The following is a 10,843-nucleotide window of genomic DNA, read 5'->3' as shown; positions in this document are numbered from 1 at the left end:
TATTAGAGGAAGAGTAATGTTCACGCTGCGCTGTTGTAACTGATCAGCGCCGCGCTGTCAGTTCGGTGGCGCTGGTAAATACGTCCTCTCTGCACTGTCGAGTCGGTCGCGCAGCTCGGTCCATTGAGCCGCGCCGATGACCGGTCAGCGCTGCGCGAACACTTTAATACCGCGCTGTTTCGTCCCACATTTGGGCTGTTTGGCTTCCCATAGATAACGGCAAATCAGCGTCTTTTCCTTAGTGTCTACTGCAGGATGGATATAAAAGTATAAAATAACCTACTTTTTGGTTTGACAACATCATTAATATGTGTATCACAATTAAAGCACAAAGACATAACAACATTACACCCCAAGACCGTTCACAAGTTAGAGAAAAGAGAAGAAACAGTTTCCAGAAGAGAAGTTCATCAGGCGAGTTGGAGCGTTTACTTTGTCGAGTCATCCACTTTAGCGGTGAGTATAACGTCTAATGTCCTCGTATATCTTTAGTTATCATTTTAGAAAGATGTTAAAAGACTTCACGGATATCTTATTCAGCCCGATGAGATGAGGAAAATGAGAGGAATAGCCGCTTCCGTACTGATCTGTAGCGCACGCGGGTCAGTGCGCGAGATGCTTACTATAGCACAGAACACACAGAACTTAAGTCTGATAGAAAGACAAAACAACTAGTTTAATGCTGTGTTTACAACACTTTTACTATAGTAAAACAAAGTATAATTATATAATAAAATCTTATTTTATTTTAAAATCTAATAAAACATCAGCATCTCAATCCAACTAGTGGCATAACCAAGATGCTGTTATGCTATGGCTCAGCAATTTAGTTATAAGCAGATCTGTAGAAATTAGTCATGTCATTGTCCAGCTCAGTTCAGTTTCAATTCCAATGGCATAAGTACATCATTTATAATAATGGAATGAACAAAATTGCACTGAATATACTGTTTATTTGTTTGATTGTTTCTAGGAGAGTGTCAACCCATTGAAAAGTGTTCAGCGTACAGTGTACCCCTCTTTGCAACAGAGGAAGCGTGAGAAGAGAGACGGTGAAAAGGCACTCAACAGATGTTGGTGAGATTTAATTTCTGGAAATGCATTAAAGGTAACTCACATTCTAGTTAGCCACAAATGTAAACCTGATTTTAGATAGTATTTAAACGAGATTAAAAACTCCAGCTACTTGCAGGCTTACAGTCTGGTATATTTTACACTAAATTGTGATGCAACCTGAATCATAATCACACCATGTTCATTTGTTAGTCAGAGGGGAACTGATCCCTAAACTAAACATACTTTCTCCCACTTTTTTTAATTTTTTTTTTAATTTTTGTTTTAATTAATTTTTTTTTTTCATTCTGTCACCTGATGGTGTTGTTTGTGTTCCTTGCCACTGTTGACTTTTGGCTTGCTTATTTGTGAACACATAATATTCAGCAATATTATTTATCTGACTCCATCGACACTATTGGATGAGGACTGAACTGAGCTAGATGATGACACCACTGTTTTGCTAGATGAGTCAATATGATTTCAACTGAACAATGAGACTTTTTACTGTTTAGAGCTGCCTCACAGCAGAAGTGAATTCTGTTTGCATCATTATTTTTCTTTTTATTACTGTAAAGTTATTAAAAATATATATCTGACAATATACTGGATATACACAAAAATAGAATAAATCAGGATTTTTTTTTTCACAGCACTGTACACCAGCATTGTGACATTAATGTGTGGAAATGGACATTTTTTTTTAGTGTGTGATTGCTATTTTCAGGAAAATGCACTGGTAACAACTAAAAAAGGAAGACCAAAAATATAATTCAACAGAAGATGATGACTGTGGTGAAACAAGTGCTCAAAAAAAGGTGAGCAGTAATCTACTTCATTTATTTGATCTTTTATTAACTAATATCATTATAGTTTATAATACATAATAACTGCTATTGTATTTCAGGAACTAAGACCTGTGGGAGTGCTGGAGAACTCAAGTGTACCAAGTCCTGTCTCCTCAGCCATGTAAGAGATCTTCAGACATGAAGAGATTGAGGAGTTAAATGAAATCAAAGAGCTAAAAGAAGATTTACAATATTAGTGCCAATTCAATATGAAAACAGAGAGAGAGAGAGAGAGAGAGCGCTGAGGGAGTGGAAAGATAATGAAATCTAGTTTTATAAGCAATTATTCTCAATGCTTAACATCAGCTCTCAACAGGGGACTTTTTTGTGTGTTCTTTTGTGGACTCTTTGATTCTCTCTGATTGACTGGAAGGTGTGCATTAAAAACAGATAATTGTATAGATAATTACAATCAGTTCAATCACCATTCTAAATTAATGTGCAGCTTTTACTGTAGCACACCGGTACAGTCAGAACGCTAGATCTAATGATCTGTAACCAAACAAACTAATGAAAATTAACTTCTACCCTTCCAGTCAAATTGTACTCCACAAACATTAAAGGGTTAGTCCACCCAAAAATTTTAATTCTCATTAATTACTCACCCTCATGTCGTTCCAAACCCATTATACCTTTGTTCATCTTCAAAACACAAATTAAAATATTTTTGATGAAATACGAGAACTTTCTGATCCCTCTATAGGCAGCAATGCAACTTACACATTTAAGTTCCATAACAGTAAGTTGCATTGCTGTCTGCAAGCTTAGAATGAAAGCTCTGATTTCTTTAAAAACATCTTTGTTTGTGTTCCTAAGAGGAATTAAGGTCTTACGGGTGAGAAACCACACAAGGGTGACTAATTAATGGCAGAATTAACATTTTTGGTTAAGCTATCTCTTTAAGGGCAGCTTTTAACTTAACTTTTTAGCCTAGCTTTAACAGGTGTATATTATACAATTTTAATGGACGCAACCTGTTTCATGTTGGGTGGATCTTTGCCTCCACCTCATGCATTAAAATCATGTAATGCACACCTAGCCATGGATTAGCCCTTATGTGTGATGAGGGTTATAGGTTACACAAAGTATTAAATGAAGGGGGCACAATAACTGTGGAACACACATATTCTATATACTGTATCCTAATAGTATATTTACATATATTTGTAAATGATACATCTTTTCAATTATTATTATTTTTTTAAACTTAAGGTTAGAATTTTGAATGAAAACCAAAATGATAAAGAGGGCAAATAATTGTGGAGGACTCTGTACAGTATTTAAACATTATTGTGTCTATGCTTTTTTCCAGAAATGCAAGGGGTAGTTGCATGGACTATCAGTGGAGCGACAGAAAGCTCTGAGATTTCATTATAAAGATCTTCATTTGTTCTGAAGAAGAAAGAAAGACTTGTAGGTTTGGAACGACATGAGGGTGAGTAATTGATGACAGATTTGGGTGAACCAACCTTTTAACTTCTTTTACCTGGAGTGTTCAAAGACATTGAGTACCTTTACATGGACAACAATAATCCAATTTTAACACGATTAAGACAATACTCTGATTAAGAATCTACCATGTAAACAGAGATTTTTGATTAACTTAATCTGACTTAAGTAAAATTTGAAGTAAACAGAAATTGAATTAAGACATTAAAAATATACCACTAATATCTTCATAACTGAATTTCATAACATATATGAAAACACATTATTACCATCGTGTAGGACTTTTCGCCGTATTTTACAACAGGACACACACACACAGTGGTCAAAAAAAAGAGCTTCAACACCACCATCATCTGTATGAACGTACAAATAATTTACTACAATTGAAGCTTTCATAAAATTAAAAATGAAACACCCAAAACTGTTCATGACAATATGTTTATATGTGAAATTCTGGAGGGGACGTCGGATGGCATGTGGGGACGAAATTAAGTGTGCCATTAATCGAACTATGAACTAGCCTTTAACATGTAAAACAGGAACATGAAAGGAGTATTCTAAAAGCAACTCATGTAAACACCTTAATCATAATATTGTCTTATTTAGAATAAGGTAAATAATTAGATTACTGATGTCCATGTAAACGTAGTCATTAATGCTGACCAATATGCCATAAAAATGAACTGGGAGTAGTACGAATACTTTTCACAAACACTTGGTGACATCACAATTCAAGATTTATTTTATGCATACTAAAGATACCTGTAGTGAAAAGTGTAAATGAAACTTAAGAATTTCAGTTTTTTTTTTTTACATTAAGTGTAACTCTCAGCCTATTTTACGTTTAAAGAAATGTAAAATCATGTATAGTTTCATTGCTGTTTGAGACATTTACTGTTTTGTACCTTAATTCATTATATTGCAGATGTGTGCAAATAAAACTTTTTATTCTGAATATTCTGGTTGCATTTCAGTGTTACTGTACAGCATTTTTTTATTAGTATTGCACTTCAGTTGTAATAAATTGTACTTCAGATGTATTATATATTGCAATACTACTGCAGTTTTATTTAATGTTAATAAAATTCACAATTAATTTCAGTTCATGTCTCAGAATGTGTATTTTTTTGTTTGTAATTTCACAGTTGTAATACAAGAAAACGTTAATGAAGTCGGAAAGCGCTGCATTTCTATACCGATTGTGCCGAATCTGCTGATATAAATACAACCGTTAGGTGATAGAGAAAGGAAGGGGGAGGCCGGGGAGAGTTGAGCTCACGTGCCTCCGTTGGTAAAAAAAAAAAAAATAAAGAAAAAATTAGCCAATCAGAATCGAGTGTTCACTTTCAGCGCTGATGAGTATTGAGAAAAGAAACCTCGTAGAGGAGGCAAGCCTCCCTTCTGGTATCAACCAATCATCATAGAGACGTAAATTACGTGATATTAGTTTGAACGTCTCACGCTGCACTGATAAGGCACTAATTACTTATGTTGAGCAGCGATATTGAATATTTGATCGCCAACAGATTTACCAAGCTGTCATTCAAAGAGTATACAAATTATAAAAGGGAAACACGTTTAAGCTGGATATAGAATACAGCAGTCGGTTTAACAGGCACCTCTCTTTTAACACAGACTTTTAAAGGGTTAGTTCACCCAAATATTAAAATTATGTCATTAATGACTCACCCTCATGTCGTTCCAAACCCGTAAGACCTCCGTTCATCTTCGGAACACAGTTTAAGATATTTTAGATTTAGTCCGAGAGCTTTCTGTGCCTCCATTGAAAATGTATGTACAGTATACTGTCCATGTCCAGAAAGGTAATAAAAACATCATCAGAGTAGTCCATGTGACATCAGAGGGTCCGTTAGAATTTATTGAAGCATCGAAAATAAATTTTGTTCCAAAAATAACAAAAATTACGACTTTATTACGCTTTTTCTTCTCTTCCGGGTCTGTTGTGAACGCGACTGCTGTGACTGTTGACGTACGACGCTGCTGACGTGTTCTCTGGTGCGCCCAATAACAAAGAAAACACGTCAGCAGCGTCGTACATCAGCGCCGTCACTGCACTGTTGTGAACGCGCTCACAACAGCCCCGGAAGAGAAGAAAAAGCGGAATAAACTCGTAATTTTTGTTATTTTTGGACAGAAATGTATTTTCGATGCTTCAATAAATTCCAACGGACCCTCTGATGTCACATGGACTACTTTGATGATGTTTTTATTACCTTTCTGGACATGGACAGTATACCGTACATACATTTTCAATGGAGGGACTGAAAGCTCTCGGACTAAATCTAAAATATCTTAAACTGTGTTCCGAAGACGAACGGAGGTCTTACGGGTTTGGAATGACATGAGGGTGAGTCATTAATGACATAATTTTAATTTTTGGCTGAACTAACCCTTTAACAGGGTGTCCGCGGATCCTTAAAAAGTCTTAAATTCCATAATGTAAAAATAAGGCCTTAATTAGCATTAAAATGTCTTAAATCCACGTTTCAAAGGTCTTAAAAATACAATCAAACCGACACCATAAAGAAGATTTTATTTTCATTTTAAAATCATGTAACATTTCGTCTATTTGTCACGCAGAAAAAAATAAGCGGAACCATCTAACAAATTACAAGTTCGCGGGGAAATTTGATAGGTGCGTGACTGGATATTAACGTTAGCAAATGGTGAAAATTTCTTGCTTTAACCATGGGGAAGTGCAAATATAATGAAAACTGGTTACATAACCCTAAATTTGCGTCGTGGTTAAGACGTTTGTGGCAATGCTTTCGAGGTCCGGTGTATATTGTGCAAGAAAGTTTTAAAACTCGGAACAATGGGGATCAAAGCTTTGGAGACCCACATGCATTGCGAAAAACACAAAGCGGCTGCGGAAACCTGTCGGAAAACACCAGGTATTTCTCAGTTCTGTTTCGTTGCGCCCACCTCAGTACCACAGAGCGCAGCTCCATGCCTTACTCCGGCATCTGCATCTGCTTCAAGCACCGCGGTTTCTACACCACAAGACATCCGAACAACGTTTGGCTCCACCGCAACGCTCAGAGCTGAGGTACTCTGGTGTCTGCGTACTGTAACAAAGCACCAGTCCTATAACGCTAACTATGCTGTCGGGGACATTTTTCGAACCATGTTTCCCGACTCAGAAATCGCTCGTACATTTGCGTGCGGTAAAGACAAAACTGCATACATTGCCAGATTTGTACTGGCTCCTTACATAACCAAACTCCTCGTTGCAGATGTTAACAAGGAAATGTTTGTTTTAATGTTTGACGAGAGCCTTAATGAAACATCCAAAAATAAGCAATTGGACTTGCATGTCCGATATTGGGGACAAGATCACGTCCAGTCAAGATACCTAGGTTCACAATTCATGGGACATGGGACAGCTCAGGATTTGCTTCACCATTTCAAAGTAAGTACCAACCCATCACTAATCATTTTTATGCATTCTAGCTAGCAGTAATTATTCTTTTTTGATATGTAGTGTGTATGTATATATTAGACATATTAATATTTGTAATGTTTTTGAAAGAAGTTTCTTATGCTCATCAAGGCTGCATTTATTTGATCAAAAATACAAAAAAATAAATAATAATAATTTATTAAATATGTGTAGCCCAAGTAATTTATTCCTGTAATGGTAAAACTGAATTTTCAGCATCATTACTCCAGTCTTCAGGATCACATGATCCTTCAGAAATCATTTTAATTTGCTGATTTATTATTAATGTTGGAAACTTTTGTGCTGCAATACATTTTATAACCTGTGATACTTTCAGGATTCTGATTAATACAAAGTTATAAAGGAAGAATGTTTATTTAAAATAAAGCTTTTGACTGACACCATCAGAAAAGGAACGCATAACTTTTCAGATTTTGATGAAAGATTACCATGGCAAACAATTTTTTTTTTTTCTGTGTATTAACGGATTAATTGTTCACTACAAGATTAGTAATATGCGCTAACAAAGTAAATAGGGTCAATTTTGATTTCATGCCGACTTTGAAATAGAAAACCATTGTTTAAAATTGTGATAATATTTGGTAATATTACTGTTTTTTTTTCTATTTTTGATCAAATAAATGCAGCCTTGGAATATTGGCATACCAATATGCCAAACTTTGATCTCATTATTTTATTTAACTTTTGTTTGTAGGAATGTGCACAGCAGCTAGACTTGCAAAAGCTTCTATCTGTTTCTATGGATGGTCCAAATGTAAATTGGAAGTTTTTAGAACTGCTGCAACAAGAGCATCGTGAGCAGTTTGGTGGCACACAGCTAATTGTGGTGGGGAGCTGTGGCCTCCACACCCTACATAACGCCTGCAAACATGGTTTCTCCATTTGGAAGCTAGAGAAGGTTCTGAGGGCCTTGCACATACTCTTCCACAATGCGCCAGCTAGGAGGGAGGATTTCACTGCTCTGACCAAATGCACAAAATTTCCACTTCCGTTCTGTGGAAACAGGTGGCTCGAAAATCTACCAGTCGTGGAGAGAGCTTTGGAATTCTGGCCATCAGTGACCATGTACATGGATGCAGTCAGGAAAAAGAAGCTACCAAATCCGGGAACCACATCGTATGACACTCTTGAAGTTGCTGAAAAAGACCCTCTTATTCTGGCGAAGCTACATTTCTACATGGCTATCACAAGGACCTTCAGTCCTTTTCTTACCTTCTATCAAACGGATGTACTAGTGATTCCGTTCCTTGCCAAAGACTTGGCTGAGCTGATGAAGGTAATTCTATTACTGCACTCTACTCTGATAATGCTAATAATTAATCTGATCATTTTAATTGTAATCTTATGGAGGTTTGCATAGCTTAGCGGACAATGGTATTAAGCAAACAAAAAGAACAATACTTGTTACAATAGTATACTACAATAGTCTTTTTATGTTGAATGTCAATTAATTAAATTGAAATAAATTAAAATAAATATTTGGGTAACATTCTTTGTGTGTCTTTTGGCAGAGTATGCTGAGGCGTTTTGTCAAGAAAGAGGTACTCAAGGATATCAGTTCACTGCAGCTGGTCAGGCTGGATGTCAGTGACAAACAGAGCTGGGTCAACCTAAAGGAAGTAAACATGGGATTGGGTGCAGAATCACTCCTTAAGGTATTCTTTCACCTATAAAATTGTAATTTTGATGGATTCAGCTGAAAGCTTGATTTTATAATAGGTAATAATAGGTTATAATAGGCTGTTTACATCCTCCCACCAGGAACTACAGAAACAGAAAAAGATAGGTGAACTCACAGCCCTGGAGTTTAGGAAAGACTGTGTCAAAGTGATGTCTACCATCACCCAGAAAGTACAGGAAAAGAGCCCATTAAAGTATCCTGTAGTGAGGCAGGTGGCCTGTTTGGACCCCAGCATGATGATGTCTGACCCTGACTGGTGCAAGAGCAATATGACAAAACTGGTGCAGAGGTTTTTGCAGGCCCAACAGTTGTCAGGAGGTGTCTCTGCTGGTAGGAAAGAATAGTTTAGTTCTATCAGAGTGTATTAAATCAAGTTATGAAATATGCTTTTAAATGTAAAAAATGACTTGTGTAAATATTATGTATTAATTTATATGCATACATTTTTATAATTAAATTAATATTATTTTGTTGTTTTCTGCAGGTGATGTTATAATCCAGCAATTCAATGAATTTTTATCTGTTGAAAATGAGAGCTTATTCTCATACAAACCAACAGAAACCAGGCTAGACATATTCCTGCATGGAGTTCTTGGGCAGCGCGATGAGTTATGGAGCTTTGCAAGAAACTGCTTCTCCTGTCCCATGGGCAGGCAACAGTGGAGAGAGGATTCTCCATTAATAAAGAAGTGGAGACCTGCAATATGCAGGAGGAGACAATGGTCAGTCATCGACTAATATGTGATTGTCAGCATCTGTGGGGGGCTCCTCAATGTCCCTATCTCAAAGGAGTTACTGGCCTCTGCTGCATCTGCTAGATCAAGATACAGAATGCACCTTGATCAGCAGAAAAAAATCCAAATCACTGATGTCCAGGCACAGAAGCGCAAAGCTTTGGAAGACGACATCGAGGACCTGAAAAAAAAGAAGAGAATTCTGGTCCAGGTATCTTCGAGCCTGCAGAAGGATGCTGAGCAGCTTGCAGAAGAAGCTGAGGGAAAAGCTGGCACCTTGATGGCACAGCTCATTACAAAATCCAACACACTGAGGAAGCGATATAAAGAAAAAACAAATGAATTACAGCAAATTGAGACAGAGTTGGATACAAAGGGCAAAGAACTGAGATCTATACAGTAAAAACCCAATGTTCAGATTATTGGCATGCAGTGTACATGCCTCATGTTACTGCTGTGCAGTTTGTTTGAAATCTTTGTAGGCTGTCGATGTTCTGCCTAATGTTTAGTCAGTCTTTGCACTATGTTTTGCAATTTATTGTTCTTTCACGCCTTCAATATGTCAATAAACAATGTGTGTTAAGGATCGTAATTGGTGGTATTGTTTGCAAATTTGTTGATATGAAATTGGTCTTAAATTTAATTCTGCATGGTATTAAAAAGGTCTTAAAAAGTCTTAAATCTAACTTTCAGAAACCTGCAGATACCCTGCTTTAAGAAGGGATGGATGTTTGCTTCAAGTGATAGGCCAGGTAAGTGAAATTATATTATATTGTTGTATGCGTGTCGTTTTCTTTACATTTTCTGACTAAAAGCAACCACAAAGCCATTTTTAAGCGGTTAATCAAATAATAATAATAATAATCGGCAGGGATCCCAGACTAGGGGTGTGCGATATGGGGAAAATATCTAATTGCGATTTTTTTTTTTTGACAGATATTGCGATTGCGATTTGATTTGCGATTTTAAATGGGCAAAGTCAAGCTTCAGCTCAGTATTGTCAATAATGTGCAGCACAGTATGAGTATCATTACCCTGCTGAAAAAAAAGCAGAAATTCTTACAGTTTCCATTAAACCATTACAAAATTCCTTTTTTGATTTTGGCATTATTCCAATAGGAATTACTGTTGTTCTATTGGTTGCCATCTGCCATATTACATCCAACCAATAGAATCCATCAAATAGACACCATTATATTTTAACGTTACATTAAAACCAATACAATTCCCATTATAACCCTGAAATCCATTCAAATTTTCAATTGTGTTTTGGGAGGGGTTCTCTCTCTCTCTCTCTCTCTCTCTATATATATATATATAATATTATTATTATTATTATTTATTTTTTTACTTCAGCAGACAAGATTAATGGTATAACTACTTTTACAGAATTAACGTAATTACTGAATTTCACTGGAAATATATAAAAAGAACTGTATTTCTTTAGTCAATTATTAAAGTATTGCATATGTATTTGGGATTTTAAGAACCAGTGGAAAATGTGCTGAATGTTTCATTTCATCCAAGTGAAATTAGCAAGCAGTTAGACTGAATTTACATTGTTTTAAACGCGGAGCCAGGCGCGAGTCGACGC

At 36.2% G+C, this 10,843-nt stretch overlaps 1 protein-coding gene and 1 long non-coding RNA gene across 5 annotated transcripts; both read left to right on the top strand.

The window, feature by feature from the left end:
• On the top strand, positions 1 to 10,003 carry LOC109092429. 3 transcript variants are annotated; one of them, XR_006159786.1, is made up of 6 exons: positions 1 to 456; positions 974 to 1,077; positions 1,781 to 1,871; positions 1,961 to 2,022; positions 3,214 to 3,336; positions 9,943 to 10,003. It is a non-coding gene; the product is annotated as an uncharacterized LOC109092429 (long non-coding RNA). The 3 variants fall into 3 exon arrangements; XR_002018225.2 differs by lacking the exon at positions 9,943 to 10,003 and having other exon boundaries at positions 3,214 to 3,561; XR_002018226.2 differs by lacking the exon at positions 9,943 to 10,003 and having other exon boundaries at positions 974 to 1,108; positions 3,214 to 3,561.
• Positions 7,051 to 9,927, top strand: LOC109092080. 2 transcript variants are annotated; one of them, XM_042755708.1, is made up of 3 exons: positions 7,051 to 8,110; positions 8,346 to 8,489; positions 9,000 to 9,927. In XM_042755708.1, the coding sequence occupies exons 1-3, from the start codon at positions 7,574 to 7,576 to the stop codon at positions 9,009 to 9,011; spliced, it is 693 nt and encodes a 230-aa protein (XP_042611642.1). In that variant the 5' UTR covers positions 7,051 to 7,573; the 3' UTR covers positions 9,012 to 9,927. The 2 variants fall into 2 exon arrangements, with proteins under 2 accessions (XP_042611642.1, XP_042611641.1); XM_042755707.1 differs by lacking the exon at positions 9,000 to 9,927 and having other exon boundaries at positions 8,346 to 8,992.
• Positions 10,004 to 10,843: the final 840 nt, after the last annotated feature.

Source organism: Cyprinus carpio, unplaced genomic scaffold (assembly GCF_018340385.1).
Source record: "Cyprinus carpio isolate SPL01 unplaced genomic scaffold, ASM1834038v1 S000006745, whole genome shotgun sequence".
NCBI lineage: Eukaryota > Metazoa > Chordata > Actinopteri > Cypriniformes > Cyprinidae > Cyprinus > Cyprinus carpio.
Note: the sequence above shows the minus strand (reverse complement) of the source record. Positions and strands in the feature narration are given on the sequence as shown.

Excerpts from the sequence above, each read along its gene's own strand:
- LOC109092080 (XM_042755707.1), top strand. The coding sequence starts at position 7,574 with ATGGATGGTCCAAATGTAAATTGGAAGTTTTTAGAACTGCTGCAACAA. Across the intron at positions 8,111-8,345 it reads ACTTGGCTGAGCTGATGAAG|AGTATGCTGAGGCGTTTTGT; the intron begins GTAATTCTATTA and ends GTCTTTTGGCAG.